The sequence below is a fragment of the Chamaea fasciata genome, unplaced genomic scaffold (genome assembly GCF_029207755.1).
Source record: "Chamaea fasciata isolate MVZ Bird 193981 ecotype frontalis unplaced genomic scaffold, bChaFas1.0.hap1 SCAF_7, whole genome shotgun sequence".
Classification (NCBI taxonomy): Eukaryota; Metazoa; Chordata; class Aves; order Passeriformes; family Sylviidae; genus Chamaea; species Chamaea fasciata.
Genome location: NW_027094092.1, coordinates 46,435,244 through 46,454,921, shown reverse-complemented (window position 1 = coordinate 46,454,921; position 19,678 = coordinate 46,435,244). Strand labels below are relative to the sequence as shown.

Here is a 19,678-nt window from a genome sequence, read left to right as displayed (position 1 = left end):
AGCTGTTGTTACTATGATACTTAAACTGGGCCCATCATTGCCCACATACATTGATGTAAAGTTTATCCATTTAAAATTGATGCTTACATGACAACATACAAAGTATGTTATGCCTTAACTTTAAGGTGTCCTGGAAAGCTGACTTATTTGAAGTACAAGTCTTCATCGCTATTGTAAAGCAATTGTAGCTGAGCCAGATTAGCGTTAATTCGAATTCTTGTAGTATTATTGTTTTGTCTTTAACTGTGGAGGATCATACCTAATTCCAGGAAGATACTTATTCATGTTGAACAGTGTAAGTTACAATTTCTCTATTATGATACAAAAATTCTGATTTCTTGAAAAATTCTTCTGAAACTTCTGATGTTTCATATGTATGATGGTAATTTATGTGCAACAGTATCAAGCTATACCCTTTTCTGATGTTTTAATTTCGTAGGGATATTCTTTCGTTGCACCTTCTATTTTGTTTAAACGCAATGCAGCTACAGTAGATCCTTTTCAGTTTTATGTGGGGGATGAGCGACCTGGAACTACAACTATTGCCAGAAGTGCTATGATGAAGGTAATAATAATATCAAGACTTAAATTAATTTGGTTAAATTAAAACTGTGTATAACTTCCCAAGCAGCAATCATAAGCTAGGCTACGGATTACAAAATAGTCATCATTCATTTATCAATTCTCTGTAGTGGCTCCTCAGATGATTCAAGCATCTGATGATCCATCACATCTTGCATGTGATACTATTAACAAGTGGTTGAAGTTTAATCTGTAAAATGAGGTGGTTGTCTAGGTTTCCAGAAGACTGAAGTATAGCAGTAGTAGCAATGATAATGATAATAATAATAATAATAATGATAATAATAATACTAATAAGACTCCTGATAGTTCTTATTCAGTCAACCACTGTAGATATTTCTGAAACTACTTTAAATATATAATAATTTCATCTATGTTATATTTACCCAAAAGAGTATAGTTGTGTGAAGCCTTATAAGAACATGTGCTATTGTGATGTCCTCAAATAAGCACATAGTTTTTGTGGATAAATGTATGTATGACCATCTTTGATTCTGTTTGTCTGAATATTTTGTATTTTCAACTGTTGTAGTAGTAATGATTTATTTGGTGATTTTGTTTGTTTAATGTAATGTAAGCTTTACTCTTTGATTGCTAGAATAATGTTTATGCATTTTCTTCAATAAAATTTAAGATTATATTTTAATAAAAAGAGAGCTGTTTTACAGTTGTAAATGTAGATGAAAAATTCTCATGAAATTTTACTCTTTGTCTTTGACTGTGTATACTATAAGTATGCTGCAAAACTAAATACAGACAGTTTCCTAACAGGACTCTCCATTTTATCATCATTATGAACTGGATCTGAAAGAGAAACCATTGGGAGAAGGAAGTTTTTCCATTTGTCGAAAGTGCTTACACAAGAAAACTAGCCAAGAGTATGCAGTAAAAATAATTAGCAAAAGGTATAACTATTCTATAAGACAATAAAAATATTTTCTTTGCTTACTGTCACCCATGGAGTAGAATAATGTTCACTACATTTTTGAAAGTGGAAAAATAACTTTAAAATTATTTCCTGCTCTGTGAATCTACAGAAACTTATTTTAACCTTATGATCATTAAAAGATTCTGAGAGTCTTTTGAAATACAATGTTATTCTAGTTGTGACACAAGAAGAAACCTAGAGAGTACTTTTCTGGTTCCTAGTTGTACTACCATTATTTCCCCTAATTTTGCTCCTAACAAAGTAAGGTATAAGGTTCTTCTACCTTGAGACTTAAGTGAACTGAACATAGGCTTATGCTAGACTCTCTCTCCTAAGCAGCCCAGTTGATTGCCTAGGATACTGCTTTTAAGAATGATCTGCAGTGTGGGTTGCCTCAGATCTAAGTGTGTGTGTGTGTGTGTGTATAAAATGGAATTAGACTATGGAATTGGAAGTTGCATCTTGTTTCCTGCTTGTTCTGAAGAGAACACCACAATGAAAGCAGCTGACTTGCTTTGTACACGGGTACCATATGGTTCTCTTCCAGTATGGATATCTCTGGGAGCTTCTGCCCAGAGAAAAATAAAGATAAGGGATTCTTTGAATAGCAAATGGATTTTTGCCTTCACTCTGCAGAGTTCATTAGTAAATACATCCCTAGTGTGTTGTAGAATGCTGTCAGGAGAGTAGAAATCTGCTATCAGAATGATAGCTGACAGTGATCTCTTGCCCAAGACATTTGGCTGTACCTCTGTTTTTCCAGACTCTAGAAAAACCTGTCCACCAGAGCTAAGTGTCTATCATTTCATCATATGCTTTTTGAAAAGGACAGGTTCAAGAAGAAGAAGCTGAAGTGTAGGTGTCTGAGTTAGTTTTCTGAGGTCTGCTAAATTAATGGAAGCCAGCCTAAAACTGTCTTGCACTAGAAGTGGGATTCAGTAACTTAAACATAGGCATCTACGTAGTGCCATTTTAGCATCTGTTGGTGTCTTCTCTGTCCTTTGGTTCCCATCAGTCTTGTGACTACTACCTTTTTGTAGATGTCTTCATGGCTGATGTCATCTTCCAGGCTCTTCCTTCCTATGCTTAGGCCACTGAATCCTGCTCTAGGTGTGTATGTTACAGTGAACTAGTTCACCCTGTAAGATGGATTCACAGCAATTTCACTCATTACAAAGAGACCTTAAATGGTGTGTGGTAGACACCTACATTGGGTATTTTAATTTGGAGATCTCTGTCATGTGTCTACACTCACTAGTTTTTTCTGTGGTACCAGCAGAGCTGTAGGTTAGTGCTCCCGTTCCATCTTAAAATAATGTGTGTTTTGTTTCTGGATAAGTGAGCAGACTAGTATTGACTTTTCCCCTAAAACTTAACTTTTAGAAATTATGTCCCTGAATTATATTACTCATGGGTTCTTTTGCTCTTTCTCCTTCATCTTGGTGTCTCAGGCTAAATGAAGGTAAGAAGTGATCTGTATACAGAGATTTTTAAAATGGTTTTTTTTTAGGATTGCAGTGTGTGAGCAGACTCAGCATGTTTGTACAGTATTTAGAGTTAGCAGTGAACCCACGCTCTGAACAGTTGGCCAAAACCCAACTTGAATTAGAATCCTTAAGTAATATTGCTCTGAGGATCACACCTCTGAATCTTGCTAAAATGAAAAGTATAATAAGTTTCTAGCAACTTCTTTGAGCCTCAAAGTCCGTCTTTCACTCCTACTAGGCTAATGTGCCCAGAAAGGGAATCTTACACCTAAGGAAACCTTTTCATGATACTTGAGGTGAAAGCTCAAATGAACAGTTCCTCTGTGGTGTTGTTTTTTTCATAGTGCTGGACCTGCCCCCAGCTTACAATTTTAGGTTTACCTCTATGCCTGATGACCACTGAAACAATGTAAACATGCTTGAGTTACTGTTTTAGGACATCCCATTTTTTTCTCACAAGGTTGTTTAAAATCTGAGGTGGTAACTATTTATGGAGGGGAAGTATTCAGAAAAGCCCACAAACAAATTTCAAAGGTTTGTGCTCATGATACTGAACCTTTTTCATCCGTTCCAAAGTCTGCTTCCTTCCGATAGTAGTTTAGGGGGAAAGATTCTGTGAGTCAGGGTTTTTAATTCCTTAAGGACCAGAAGTCCCTTTCAGTTACAAAACTTCAGCAGCAGAGATGCAGGTGAAACAGCTTAGTTTACTTGTTGGTTATATGAAGCCTACAGAAAGACAGAATTCTCTTGTACAGAATTCTCGTTCTCATTGTGGTTCTCGTTCGTGGTTCTTATCCTAATTAGGAAAAATAAAGCAACCAAAAATTAAGAACATGTGTGGTGAGAGATTCTATCTCTGTTACCTGTAAAGCCATTCTCTAAATCACTACAGGATTAGCCTTTCTCAGAGAGTTGTGGCAAAAATTGTCAGGCATTATTTGCCATAAATAAATCGATATATCTAACTAGTGGAGAAAATGTTCTGCTCCATCACCATTCATGTAGTTTTTATAAGGATCACCATTTTCACTTTTTATGGCTATAGATTTCAGTACTCGAAAGAGAACTTAGGCAATGATTTTTCTCTGGAGATAGTCTCTTATCTCTTCCATTTCAGATTTTTACAATGGTCGGTTTAGGAGTTCATTTGTATAACACATTTCATATATAGATGATGTTAATCTTTTTCTAGTAGAGCTCATAGTTTCTATATAATTTTGGAAGTACTTGTCCCCATTAAGAATGGAAAAGGATTGGGCCAAGATAAAGGTGAACTAACAAATATTGGTAGTAACAGGGATGAAGTCAAATTGCTCTGGACTAAGGGCATGGTTTGTTTTAGATTGAAACTATTCTATATCACAACAGCTTTTGCTGTAGGAAGTTGCAGTTGCATAAAAAACATTATTTGAGTCGGGTGTGGGTTTTTTAATGGAGTAAATTACAGGGTTATAGGGAGAGTTTTTCTCCACTTTTAATATGCATTTAATTGTGTTCAAGTGATTGTAATAGTAAAAAAATATGGATTGCAAGCAGTTAAAGACTAACACTTGGAATGTGCAATTTGCTCAGTAAAATTGGTACAAAATGACTGCTCAATTTTTCCAGAATGGAAGCCAACACCCAGAGAGAAATAACAGCTCTGAGACTCTGTGAAGGACACCCGAATGTAGTGAAGTTACATGAAGTTTTTCATGACCAGGTATTTTGAAGAAACTGTAATCAGCACCTACCAAACATGTTGCCATGTGTTTTCCCAAGAACTTTTTGGACTTAAGCATACTGTAACTGTGGAGGCAACTTTTTTCCTAGGGCTTTTGTCTTGTCAGTAGAGAAAACGAAGCAGAAATTCTGCATTCAAACATTCTCGTAGTTACTCTAGCAAATCAAAATGGAATGTGAAAAAAATAGAGGCTCGGATTCTGTTCATTATTCTGTTTGGTCTTTGTTTACTATCATGCAGTCTGTTCATGGCCCAATTTCTGTATTTATAATACTGAAATGCGTTATTACCTTTCCCCCAGGGTCATTTAGGTCTTAAAACAGTATTTGTGAATTAATTTAGAAATGTTGCGTATGAAGATTATGTATCTAGTATCTTTTCCTACTCATTAGTAACTTAATGGAGATAACCAAATACCTTGCCAAATTACTGAATGTGAAAGTAGAGCCTCTATTTGAAAATCTCTTAAGATCTGTTTATTTAGATACCTTAATTGTCTTTTTCCTTTAATGTAATACAAACTCCACGGTACGCAATAAACAATAATTTGATCTGAATTGGAAGTTGGCCCTAGTTTGAGCTAGGGTTTTGGACCAGGTGTCCTGTACAGCTCCCTTCTGACCTAGACTGCTCTGTGGTTCTGGTCTGTGATTTTGTCATGGAACAAGGGGTCTCTTTCCTCTCCACATATCCCAGTTTGTCCCCGTCATGTTTGTACTGGGACCAGCAGAGAGCTCATGTAGAGCACTTCCAAATTAGCTGAGAGGATACAGTGTCTGTACCATAATTTGTATGGTAGTGTACACATGTGTAGAACAGGACATTTCTTTCAGTTTCCTTTGAGTAAAATGAATATACTAAATCTATAAAAAAAAAAGTCTCCAGACTGCTCTGCCACTGAATAGGCTGCTCTCAACCAATGAACCCACTGTATTTTTAGCTACTTCTGCTAGCTCCCAGGTGTTACCTTTCAGATTACTTGCGCATCATATTCTAAAGACCAAAACTGATGAAAATCTTCTAGTTTTGACCTTTCTGCAGTTTGTCTTAATACAAAGAAGTTCCAGTTTTTAACTTGTTCTGATACCAGTCTGTTCAAATTCCACATTAGTATTCCAACCATATAATACTGGGTTGAAGTCTCTTGGTAAGCCAGAAGTTTTCTAGTGAAAAAAAGTCTCTTTATCCTTTCTAACATCCCTGTCAGATATTTCCAAGGCATAAAGAAAATTTGCAGGAGAGGATATTCAAACACTGCTAGAAACCTTTGTTGTTCTAAGAAGTGTTACTGTTTTCTGTCCACATAGCTTTGCTTCTGTTCTATGGTATCTAAAATGTGCACCTTATGACTATTGCTTTGAATTCCATTTTTGGCCGCTTCCCACAACTTTTTTGCTCTGCTTGCAAATACTTCTTTTGTTACTGTCATTTAGGGGAGGGAAGGGCTAGAAGCCATGGCATGCCTATGTCCATTGCCTTTTGAGAATGCTGACTTCACTTCCTTGTTCTGAGAAGTCTGCTGTTTGTTTAATGGCAAGACATTTGAATTGCAGTTAACTGTGTGCCAGTGTTGTCTTATAATCGAGGAAGTCCCCGCTTATTGATTGCCTTGGAAAGAGCAGCCTTCTGAAAACCCATTGCTTTTTTAATTTAAAAAAATTCTCTTTAATTTTTGGAAAGATGTCTACTGTCATTCTAATGATGGAGTAGTTTTGGCTACTACTCTGTAGGAGATGAAACCACAAGTTGTAGATAATCTTTGATTTCAGAGGTAAAGTTTCAGGGTGTTTTTCAAGGGCTTTGTAACATTTAAGCAGTTAACTCCTTATGCATATTAATAGATACGTATCCTTATGTCAGAACAGGCTTAAGCAGCAAAAGTTTAGCTTTTTCCAGCTTTAATTGTTAGCCTAACTAAAGCCTTTTCATCTCCCTACAAATTTATCCATTTAGCTGGTGGCATTACACTTTTGTTAATATATATGGATGCACATGGGGAAGACATTATTCTTCAGTCTCAACAAGACTGATGGGAAAAGTGCAGTCACCAGATTTGGTGATTTTTTTGGCCTTCCAAATTACTCCATGCAGCAGTGCTATTTCTTCAAACATTGAGAACCTGGCATAATAGCACCAAACTCCTGAGTGAATGTTGGTTTGTAATTAATGAAATTGTTAAATTTCTAACATGCTATATTTTTATTGTTTCAGCTTCACACGTTCCTAGTAATGGAATTGCTGAAGGGAGGAGAATTGCTTGAACGTATTCAGAAAAAGAAACATTTCAGTGAGACTGAAGCCAGTCACATTATGCGCAGACTTGTTTCAGCAGTGAGCCATATGCATGATGTAGGAGTAGTCCATAGAGATCTGAAACCTGAGGTATAGTGACTTGTACATATATGTTTAGACAATAAGTTATTAAATGTCTGGAATGTGATGTATCTCTGTTTCTCCGGCCTTTCTTACAGAGTTTTCCACTTCAGTTTTTTTAATTAGATGTTACCACTTTAGTTAGCAAATTCTGTAGATATTTTTCTGTTCATAGGTAAAAGTAACTGTTAGGAAACATTTTTAATTCTGTAAGCAATCTCTACTCTTGACTTGTTCAAAAACATACTTTGCCTATTTGGGGACATTTTTCACTAGCGTATTTGTTGTGTGAAACAGTTCATAAGCAGAGCTAAGTTGCTTGGGTATTTTGCCTGTACATTTCCACCTTTTGTTTGATGTTAATTTCCTCAGTAGGGCTTATTTTCCAGTTAAGTACAAAATGAGCACTAACAGAGATGTGTGATTTGAGTTCAATGAGTTCAAGTAGTTTCCCAAAAGAAACAATTCATCGATATCTATTTTTCAGTAACCGCTTTTCTGATATTTTTATTGTGCAGAAACATCGTGCCTTCTAGACCATTCAGTTTACTTTTAAAAGATTGACCACTGGCTTTGTTCTGCTTCCTGGAGCCAGTGTTTTCTTGGGTGCTTTTGCCAGCAATGGGTTAGGGTGTATGTTTTCTTGAGCCTGAAAATAGTGTAGATTAATGTTGATTCATCCAGTAAGGATGTTATATTGTAAGGTGATTACTGCCATGATACTCCAGGAAATAGCTGTTCCTTTTGTAGCTGGAGTAACTGGTAAAGAAGTCTTATAGGTCTTCCGAGTTGTTTTTGAAAATCAATGCAAAATATAGGAGTTTGAAAGAATCTCTCTCCCGGGCTCCTGTTGTAAGTAAACAATTAAAGAGGGACTATTTTGAAATTCTGATGTGTGGGTTGAAAAAGTCATCAGAGAAACTTTTTCTGAGAGTCACATCATCAGGGTAAGGAAACTGCTTTTGGAACAAGTAATTATTAAAAGGATGAAACCAACCCCTCTATCTCTCTTCTATTCTTAGTCTTACTGCCACTTTGAATATAAAGGCACAGTAAAGCAGAACTTCAACTGCATGGTAAATTAAGCAGTCTTCAATTCTACATTATGTTCAAGAACAGAAGTCTGGGAAGTCCAAGTAATGAAGGGTTAGCAAACAGCTTGCAGAATCCATTGCCTCCACAAAGTTGGACTTAACCTGCTTGTCTCCTTCCTGCTTGTTTTGAAAGTTACTATTTTAGGTTCTGACATGAACTTAGTATGGGATATGCAGGTTTCCCAATATAGATATGGTTAGTGTACTTCTCTGTAAAAAGATATATAGGAAATTCTGTTGCTTTTCTAAGAATTCCAGTCAGATTTTTTTGATGTTCAACTTTGTCATCTAATATGCTATTGATCATTCTCTTTTAAAAAGTCTGACTGGTTAAATGGAACTAAGAATGAGACTTTTTGAACTTCATGGACTGGAAGAATTCCGTTTAGCAGTAGTAATTAGATCACATATGTTGGTCTACAAAATAGAGGAGAAGTACTGGATAGAAAATAGAGAATTCGTAGGAATAAAGAGTTTGTGTAGCATATGTGACTGTATTTGGAGCCTCTGAGTAAAGGATTTGAGGACTGTTTTTGTGAAGCGATCATTAATCTGTAAACAGCGTTCTAAAGGTATTACAACAAAACATAACAAGTGAGAGAGAATGTTGTTTCTATATACTAAAATATATGTGGAATATAGTTGTAAGTGTCTGGGGGATGGGAGGGTTTCTAAATACATTTTTTTGCCTAATTAACAAGAATACCTGAACCTGCTGTAGGATACTTGGACTGCACCTTTCTTTCCATGTGTAACCAAATTAATTTTTATCATAAGAAAGGTCTTTTTAAACCAATGTTACTCATTCCTTATTTACTCATGGGCTATATAGCATCACCATAGAAAAAGGACTATTATATTAATCACTTATCCTTGTTGTACGAATATTTTTACTGAAATTAGGCTTGATCTTGATTAATTTACAGAACAATTAAAAACTGACTTTTCTGAATGTGCATTAAGCCATATCAGCAGTACAGAAAGCAAAAATACTAAAATACTGTTTTGTAGCAGCTATTTTCTTTTATCTGTAATGAATGCCCTCAGGGTTCTCCTTATTGATCTGCTGGCAGTCTAGCAATCTTTCTTTTACCCATGTTAATGAGTGTGAAATTAATTAGTTTGTGTGAGTCATTCACCTTTTGTATTACAAAGTTAGGTAGAACTATAGGATTTCTAATATTGAGATTTTTCCTAGCATTCATAGATTGAACAGTAAAGGCAGTAGCAAAGTGATGCTCTTCTCTCAGAAGCTGAAGGGGAGACTAGAATTAGCTTATGATTCATCTTGGCCTCAGACAGTTTTTCTGTGACTTAGCTTCCCTCTTGTATCTTTCTTGGCAAATAAAAATACTCAGGGGAGAAAAAAGCAGCAGATTGCCTTACATTTTCCAAACTGATAACAACTTGTCTGTCTTCAAGTCCAATGTGCCGCATTTCAGTGTGTGAAGCTGGAATTCTCAGGGACTACTGTACCAATGTCTCTACCTTGGTGTAAGGAGTAGGTTTGTGGTTGGACTGTTACATGACCTTCAGTGCTTGAATGCTGTTGGTCCCAGGTCTCTTCCAGAACACATACCCATACTGGCTTTGCCAGCCATGCCAGACAGCTCTCAGTGAAACCTCTGAGCTACTGGTGCACTTCCTAACACCACTTCATACCAAGGTGCGCCTTTTTACCGCCATCCTTCACTATTAAATGACTCCTGTGCATTACTGTCCTCATGGCAGTACTGTGTTAACACTTGAGTCCCAAAGACTATTCAGTCACAAGACAGGATGAGCAGTGGGAATCCCCCACACAAGAAAGCTATTGTTCACAACATGCTGGAAGGAAGTGGAAGCTTGAGAAAATTTGCTTTTGTGTGAGGAAGAAGGCAACTCTCCCATCTCCAGACATGTTGATGTCTTAGGTTTTTCTTTTTGTCAGTGTTCCCAGAATTCTTTTCTCCACTCTTCTCTGCTACGTATCCATTTTCATTAGTAATCACATTACTGCCCTGACTTGCAGGTATGCAGGGACAGGTAAACACGTCACATTTCATACAACCCAGAGTACTGTTATTTTTGCTTCTCTCTTCCCCCAGTGTCCCACAGTTAACCTTACCTCTAGATAATAGAAAAGTTTCTGTAGTGATAGATGTATAAAATAATTATAACCAATTTTTTACCCAGTGCTAATATTGATTTTTGTCTTTGCTTTTCAGAATTTACTATTTACAGATGAAACTGATAATTCAGAAATAAAAATAATTGATTTTGGCTTTGCTCGTTTAAAACCACCTGATAATCAGCCTCTTAAGACTCCGTGTTTTACTCTTCATTATGCTGCCCCAGAGCTCTTGAATCACAATGGTTATGATGAATCTTGTGATCTGTGGAGTTTGGGTGTCATTTTGGTGAGTGAGTGAGGCTTTTAACTATAATTTTATTGCCTGTATTTACTTTTTGTTAAAATGAAAGGGACTTCAGATCATTTCAGACATAAATTGGGTACATGCTGAATTCAAGGGAGGTGAAAATACTGCTGCACAAATAATACGTTCCAAAAACAGATCTTTTCCAGGAGCAGATTTTTTTTTTTTTTACCAAGTAGGAAATAAAATTTAACATTTTTGAGAATGGAAAAATTACTTGATACAGTCAGCTTCTCAAAAAGATATATGCTCATTAGGGGATTTTACAGGCGTTCATATAATTTTTCTACAGTTTCAATTCAGAGAGGGAATCAACCTGTACTTTGATCTACAGAAAATTAGTTTCATTAGATATAAGTGCAGTAAAAATATACTTTGTTCGTAGCTTCCTGGAATAGATGAATGTTTTTTTCTAACAAGGGTTCCAGAGAAAGTCTTATATATTTTAAATTTTCTGTAGCCTGAAAGTTATGCTAGGCCAAGTTTTATTGTGTAGCATTGGTGATGCAAACAACAGCCCTTCATAATTAACAGCAGAGCTGTCTGTAAATGTGTTATGTTTCCTAATGCTGCTTTTTTTCTTGTGACAGTACACAATGCTATCAGGGCAGGTGCCATTTCAGTCTCAAGACCGAAGTTTGACATGTACCAGTGCATTGGAAATTATGAAGAAAATAAAAAAGGGAGAATTTTCCTTTGAAGGAGAGGCTTGGAAAAATGTTTCTGAAGAGGCTAAAGAGCTAATTCGAGGTATGTATTTACAAGTATTTCATGTACATTATGTTTTTATTTAAAAGGATAAGGTTTTTGTATGCCTAGTAGAGTTTTCTAATGTGGTAAGATGCTGATAAGGTTAGTGGGGTTAGAAGGAACTGAAGAGCTTCAGAAAAAGTGAACTCACTCTTATATTTAAAAACAGGGTTTTTCTGTCATGTTATTTTTGCTTTTCTAAAAAACCAAAACAACTCTATGAGATGTCTTAAAAGCTGAGCTTTTGCATAAAAATGAATTTATTTACTGTTTCTTTTCCAATGGCTTTTTTTTAATTCCTGTACCAAGACTAACTGTATTTCTGAGCTACATCGTTGGCATTTGCCGTGCTTTGGTTCCCCTAAGCTTTTGAGCATCTAATTATGTTTTCATCACGAGCTAGACATCTACCTTAATGCTACTTTGATGGAGTTCTGAATTTCTATAGAAGCAGACTTGTAAGGAATTTTTCTGCCAAAAATGTAGATATTTCCAGATTCAGACCTGAGTGAATTGTGCAGGGAATATGAGGCTTACTCTTTTGAACTTCATCCTAGACAGGTTTTAAGTGAAGAAATCATTTGATAGTTCCGAGTTTGTGTGAAGAGAAATGTGAGTTATCAAACAGTTAGATATCAATTTCTTGCTTTTAAGGTTCTTCTGGAAAGGATGGTAGTATAACATTGTGTGAGCCTTATCTAGGATAAATATTGGCATACCTAGGATAAATATTGACATTAGTTACTTATCAAAACGATGCATGAGATTTTATTAAGAAATACTTACGTTTTCTATTGACCGGAGATAAATAGCTGGCAGTTTTAAAGAATGTAATGTGTTTCTATTAGGACTTCTTACAGTGGATCCAAACAAAAGAATTAAAATGTCCAGCCTGAGATACAATGAGTGGCTTCAGGATGGCAGCCAGCTCTCATCTAACCCTCTAATGACGCCTGATAACTTAGGCTCTTCAGGAGCTGCAGTGCACACTTATGTCAAAGCAACTTTCCATGTAAGTTCTGAGAAATTTTATGTCATGTGCTATGTTTTTTTATGTGTCATCTAAATTTGTATATGTTTTCTCTTAACAACAATACTTATCTGTCCATATAATTCAGTATATGCTTATAGGTGGATTTTTTTTCCTTTATAACTTTTCCTCATAACATCTCTGATGGAGTACATGAAAATATGAATGATAAAGCAAGAATGAATTTCTTGAAGATATTTATATTCATGAGGATTTGGGCATTGAGTGCTGTTCTTGAAACAGCTAATAAAAGTATTCTGTTTCTTAGAGAAATCTATTAAAAGGTCTTCAAACTTTTATTAAAAAAAAAAGAGAACAAACTTTATATTTAACTTAAGTAGCTGTTTGGCTTCTAGTCCTTAGGGTTACAAAATTGAGGTAGAATTAATGGAATATATGTAGTTAGTGTTTTTTATATCATGGATGCTTTTTTAGTGGACTTGCTTGTCTACTCTTGTACATTTATTAAAATAATTTGAACTGCAACTGTATTTTACAAACATAGGGTCGGTTCTCATTATACCCTCTACAGAGAATGAACCAAAATGGAGCAGATTTATGCTGAAATGCATGTGGGTGCTTTTTAGGAAGGAGAGAAAAACCAAGTAATTGATTCTTGGAGAGGTCCTGATAATGCAACATGATTTTGCTGAAAGAAAATCCATAACAAAAAACATAATTTTGCTGAAAAGTGTCCTCTCTGAAAATGTAGTGGTAAATAGGTTAAGGCTTAATAAAAACTACTTCTAAAATAAAAAGAATAAGGAAAGGAAGATGTCAATAATGTTATATTTTGACTCTTATGTGAAGGCTGGTATAGTCATTGATACAGCTACAATAGGAACCAGTCAAGAAATTACATTTTTTCTTGTGATGTACCACAGACTATTCTTAAGTTATAAGGCATAAAATGTGTTAAATCTCCTGAAAAACTTAGAATTACCTTCTAATTTTAACAGGCCTTTAACAAGTACAAAAGGGAAGGATTTTGTCTCCAGAATGTGGACAAGGCACCTCTTGCAAAAAGAAGGAAAATGAAAAAAACAAGTACAAGCACAGAGACACGTAGCAGCTCCAGTGAAAGTTCCCATTCTTCTTCCTCTCATTCTCATGGTAAAACTACACCTACAAAGACATTGCAGCCCACAAACCCTACAGACAGCAATAACCCAGAAACCATCTTCCAGTTCTCCGACTGAGAAGCAGAGAATATCCTGTCTCGAAGAGTTCAGTGGTTATAGACTTGACAGTACCTGTATTGTCTTTTCCTGCCCTTCCTCCCTGCGGCTTACAGGCAGCTACAGGAAGACATCTGTTGCTTTAGAAATGTATTTTAGTCATACCTTTTTAGCTTTGTATTTCCATACCTTTCCTTTTAGCGTTGTTTGGTATCACTGGATATAGTATAATACTGTTATACAACCAACATTGTATTCTCTGAGGGCTAAATTACTGGTGTGCAGTCAAGCTCAAGGTAAATGGCTGTGCTGCTTATGGTACCACTTGGAAGAAGACTGTTCCTCAGTGTCACAATCTTCTTCCCAGTTTCTTCCCCACTGCTCAAAGAAAGGAAAGCTCTGTAATACATATAGAACTTCGGGATCTTCTGCTCTTACCCAGCTCTGTGAAGAATGTTAGAGAATTTGATTCTTCATGCATGTAAAGAATCATTGGTACAATGCACCAAAGCAGTATAGTACTTTAAAGCCTTTTAAATTTATAGTTACATTCTGTCCCATTTATTTGAATTTTAAGATCAAAATGAAACAGTATGGAACTCTTATTTTGTTTAAAAAGTAACTCCATATATCTTGTTCTAAAAACCTGAGAATGGCAGTCTTAGATTTTTTAAAATTTATTTATTTTTTTTAACACTTCTAGGGTAAAAGATATCTGATAAGGTGAGATGTCTAGTACTGTGATACAATAATTTTTATTTTTTGAAGTTATTAACTTCTAAAAGATTTTACAGATTCTAAAATGTAATGCTATAAGAGAAAATTAAATTTCATATTTCATGCTTTGAAAAAAGATCACATGTTAAAATACCTATTTCAAGATTTAATTATAATTTATATTTTCTTTTTATAGTTACACAGTAATTTTAAAATGCTAAGATTTTTTTAAGATGAGAAAACTCCAGTTTCAACATTTGTTATTATAGGGTCCATAAAAATGCATACCAAGTTATTTGAATTTTGCATTGTGCAAATATGGCAGTCTAATAGTGACTGTAAAATATTAGAATATATGTTTTATTTTTTGCACTTTATAACATCCAGAGGAGATGTTTTAGAATAAAGTGCACTCAGATCTCTCTTCCTACAAGGTGCTGAGCACTGTTTTATTGGGCTGAATGACCTGAAATCCACCATATTTGGTGGTTGTGGTCATTGTGAAGGAGAATTCTGTACTTTGCAGGAGTGAATCCCTGTATATTACCCACTGTTTTCATTCCTTACTGTAAAATGCAAAGCTCTTTCTATCTTGCTTTTACATTGTATATAACAAATACTAGACCTGGGCACCTTGTGTAGTGTAGATGTTAACAACTTATGCACTGGGAATACTAAAGGGAAATTATATTGAACACTGTGCTTCACAACTTGTTCACTGTGGTGTTCTACAGTGAAGTATTTCCTACTGTGATAGTATAGTATGTAAATAACTGTTTGGAATCATAAATGTGACTTACAGAAGCATCAGCATACACTTTTAAATCAGTATATTTTATAAATTTATGGAGAGCTCTTTTATAGCTTGTATTCTCAATGACTAGGGGTAACTTAAGTGCTAAAGATGACTCCTGTTTTGCAAATGCTTACATGTGTAAGTTTCCACTGAAGTCAGAGAGGCTCCTTGTCATATGCCTAAATTTGCGTGATGGAAGACTAATTGACTAGAGGATTTTATTAACAGCTGTCTCTATCCTAAAGTAACCTTAATCTAAACCCTATGCAAAAAAAAAAAAAAAAGTTATAGAAATTGTTTATATCAGTGGTTTTATTTATAGAATTATATCAGATATCAGTATTGACAAATACAATACATCCATGTTTACAGGGATTGTGTGTATCAAACCAAGGCTTTGTAGCCCAACATGTTTGTTCTATATTTCTTTAATATAAATAATGGCATTCTGAGGTTTTGGAATTGCTCATGTGAAATAGTTTACTACTTTCTTGATGTGAATGTCAACAGTAATTGCAGCATTAATTTCAGGTTGATGTGAATATTGAGATTTGCACTGTTTATGTAGAAGTAGTATATTTAAAGATCAGTCTGTGTGCTAATAACACAACCAATTTTAAGTGACTGATTTAAAGTATTGAAAAATAATTGTCAATGTAATATATTCAAGTTTGCTTTCTGAATGCTCTCTTTGGAAGTAATCTCAATAGTGAACATGGCTCATTTGTAAAAGAATACTTTTCCTCTCCCAAATAAACTTGCTGTAAATACAACAAACAATCCACCATTAATACTTGTTATGCAGACAGTATAAGTGAATTGGGAGATTGGAGAACAGGTTGTTTGTAAAGTTTGCACTTTGAGGAGTTCATGGAACTTGTCTTCAGGATGAGGACAACAAAAGCAGTTTCAGTCTGATTTCATTTAAGTGTAAGAAACTTTTGGCTACCAAGGGGATTTGGAATATTGTGACCCAACTGAAAGAACTTAAATGTTAGGAACACAGAACAGTTGTTTCTCTGTTTCTTGACAAACTGATGAAACAACAAGAATGTTTGCACTAAACAATAGATTACAAGGATACTAAGTGCTAGAGATAATGGCTATACTGTCAATCTTTTTTTCTGCGCATGTTTTGAGAGACTGTCATGAGACTGAAGTTATTAGACTACATCACTTGTATCAAAGACAACTTTTATAGCTGAATATTTGTGTCCTCTTTGTGCTCTCACAGTAGTTGTTTAATAAAAATTTAAACCCAGGGTATTTCTTTTGGGCAGGGCTAAGTACATTTAGGTATCACCTTGTATTTGCTTTGAACCAGTTACCCAGGGTAGCTGAAATGTTTGTGACCTCTGACTGCCTGCTGCCTCCAGGTAACAGCTCTTGAGGAAGTGTATTTGACACTAAGCTGTCTGAATTTTTAGGTTAGTATCTTTATATAAACAACTGCTGATGTACATACACATTGATACATTGGGACTTGAGTTGCAAAGTAGGCAGCTCAAGAGAAAGTTTACTTCTTGTTCTGATGTCTCTGCAGGAGAGTATTTACTCTTTTGCAGAACAGTGTTTTAATCTATTGACCAGCCTGGAACTCAAGGTCATATAAAGACCATGGGCCATGATTTTTATACTCAACCACTGTTTCAAATCTGAAGTGTACAAGTTAATCTTCATTAGTACTATAAATATATTGTCTTGGTGAAGAGATGTTACACTGTAAATTATGTGTATACTTGGATTAAGTTTTCGTCACAGTGCTGCTATACCTCAATCAGCTTTAATGTCTAGTAATGATATCTGTCTGCTGTCAGAAATACAGTGCTGTCAGCAGTGTTGTAGGCAGATTTGTATGAAAAGTCAAATTTCTTATGAGTAAAGATTTCAATTAGTGTGGGTTTTAATCTAATCTTCAAAGTACTCAATATCTGGTAAAACTGTTTCTTTATAATACTTCTAGAAACTCAAATATTTGTATTAGCAGGTAATTCTGCTAAAGCATTTAAAGAAGTACAAAGAAAATAACATGACTTACTGTTTCTCTGGCTTAGTGGAATTTCTGTACTTCAAGGAAAAGAATCAGTGTATTTGGCATATATATTGTTTACTGCTATGAAAAAAAACCTGTTAAATACTTCATTAAATGGTTGGGGGCGAGGGGCAACATGTATTGCATCACAGAATGGATTGAGGCTTCAAACTGGCTCTGCTGATGGACGTGTTTTCTCAGCCCTTTTCCATGGCTACTTTTCTGAACAAATTAATGATTCCTACATAGCTGTATCCCTTCTCAGTCATCTGAGAACAGAATAATTCTCAGCAGAAAATGTGTTCATTGGTTGTAATGAAATGTTGCACAAGCGTCTCATATCTTTAATCTGTGCATGTGTTCTCTGCATGTAGATACATGCTGTATTGCATGTCTAGAGCTCAATTTGAAGTAATATGCCTTGATTAAGAGAACTTGTGTTTTAAAAATGGTTTCTGGACTCACACAGGTTCAGAGGACCAGATAAGGAGGCTGCCACAGAACAGGAAGAGGGTTATAAGAAGTCAAGAGGTGAGAAGCATCTGGGAAAGATATTTTCAGGGATAATTTCTCCCCTGGCTATCTCCATATGCATGTATTATTCACTGACAATGAATTTCAAGCTTTCTTGTCAGTTGTCTAACATAAACATATTTCCTACCTCTGCAGGTCCCTGAGTATGTGTGTGTGTAGCTTTATAACATTTAGTTCATCATATTGAGGTTATTTGTTGTGTTTCAAGTGCCATTCTGGGTGTTTTTAGTAAGTTAATGGTCTTCATTCTTTCCCCCATGTGAAGTGGGGAAAGTGACGGTCTTTTTCAAAATCCAGTTTTTGCATGGCAAGCATGACATTGCCTTCCTTCAGTTGGGATAGTTGACTGAATATTCTGGATTGAGACAACAGAATATAACATGGGTATTTCAGCTGTAAAGAGATAAAAGTGCTTTCACCTTTGTCTGCCAGTGAGAAACACTTCTCAGTTTGATCCTTTGGCCCACAAGGCACTGGGTTCTCTAAAAGTAGAAGAAATGCAGAGCTGTTCACTAGCTCTCACCTGCCGTCACACACTTTTGTATATCATATATTAAATAGATTCTCAATGTTCAGAACACCTGTGTAGAAAAGAAAACTCAGACTGATTCCTGTAGTCTGCACTAGAAAATAAAGTGATACTTTCAATAACATAGACCAGCGGAAACAGTCTCTTGTTTGTTGTACCCAGAAACTGCATAATGGAGAAATGCAAGAGACCTGCAATAATATAAATTTCAAGAAAACATGTATTTTGTCAACCTTCATGTTCTGAGTGATAGAAATGGAAGACAGCAATTGGCTGGGAAACAATTATAAGTATTTAGGTAGAGAAGATATGGGCTGGTCTGACTAATGTTTTATTCAGTGGTAGAAAGAAATCCATATTATTCACATGCAAAATTGCTTTTAAAAATTGGCAACCAATCTAACTGTATTTACAAGAGTCATGCAGAAGTCTGCATGTCAGTAAAGGAAAGAAAAACAGAACTCTGTTGAATTGCTTCAGGAACTGCCAAAAAACCTAACAGACAAAACTGCAAACTGATTGCAAACTTCTTACAGTTTTCTTAATACAAAGACATTTGTCAACAAATCCAGCATGAAATCTTAAAATTGACCTCATTTTTGTTCATCTGATTTTTCCCTAGGTTTGTTTGTTTGTTTGGGTTTTTTGGGGGTTTTTTTGGGTTTTTTTTGGTAAATATATAGTTGTCTTAGTATGACCAAAGGTCTATTTTTGTAAGTAAGAGAAAAATCAAAGAATTTAGGATTAGGCAGACCTTGTGAATAAGCAAAAGAAATCTGTTTGGAAGGGTAACCATTTCAAAATACGCATATATGTATTAATGATATTTGCTGATAAAACTGTGTCTAACCAAGTACATTTTATCTAAGCTATGGATGTGCTTTTTTGTGACATTCAGCTATGCTGAAAAAGCTTTCAAGTGTAAAGTCTTTGGAGTTTAGGAGAGAGAGAGAAGAAGGAGGGAAATTTAAAGATGATGCTGCAAAGAGGGGACAATGCTTGAAATTTGTCCTTAAGTTACTTGAGGTGTCTGGTTACAGAGGTATCATTGTATGGTCTACAGAAGCTCACTCAGTAGTAATAGTACTGCTTTTTCCCTTTAAAAGTAATATACAGTGGAGAAGAGAAACTAAATTCACAAAAGCAGCAAATACCTCAAAGCATTTCTCAGATGTCTCCTTAAGGAGTTCTCATCCTTTAGACAGATAATTCTGCTGTATGTGCAGTTACACTTGTTGAAGCTATGCCTGCTTGAGGGAACAGGAACGTGTTTTCTGGTGATGTGCTCACTGTAGAGGGATGCTACAAATTAGAGCTCAAGGTGCTGTGTCCCTGCTGCTTTTAAGTTCAAGTGTTCATACAATTCTGCTCAGTATATATCACCATGTCAGTCCAATTGGTATGCAGCTGTGGCAGGTCGGTTAAATTTTAGTGCTGTCAAATTAAAAGGAAGAGGGGAGATCTACTTCAGGACTGAAGTGACAACAGGCTTTGAATCTTAACATACC

At 35.5% G+C, this 19,678-nt stretch overlaps 1 protein-coding gene across 3 annotated transcripts in view; it reads left to right on the top strand.

Annotated features, from left to right (window-relative positions):
• Nucleotides 1–18,432, top strand: part of RPS6KA5 (ribosomal protein S6 kinase A5) — a 72,420-nt gene extending 53,988 nt beyond the window's left edge. For all 3 annotated transcript variants that reach the window (XM_066188655.1, XM_066188657.1, XM_066188656.1), the window contains 8 exons: nucleotides 440–565; nucleotides 1,354–1,487; nucleotides 4,606–4,699; nucleotides 6,932–7,102; nucleotides 10,395–10,586; nucleotides 11,195–11,354; nucleotides 12,203–12,366; nucleotides 13,344–18,432. In XM_066188655.1, coding sequence (XP_066044752.1) covers nucleotides 440–565; nucleotides 1,354–1,487; nucleotides 4,606–4,699; nucleotides 6,932–7,102; nucleotides 10,395–10,586; nucleotides 11,195–11,354; nucleotides 12,203–12,366; nucleotides 13,344–13,583 — 1,281 coding nt within the window. In that variant the 3' untranslated portion in view covers nucleotides 13,584–18,432. The remainder of the gene's footprint in view (nucleotides 1–439; nucleotides 566–1,353; nucleotides 1,488–4,605; nucleotides 4,700–6,931; nucleotides 7,103–10,394; nucleotides 10,587–11,194; nucleotides 11,355–12,202; nucleotides 12,367–13,343) is intronic.
• The last annotated feature ends 1,246 nt before the right edge of the window (nucleotides 18,433–19,678 follow it).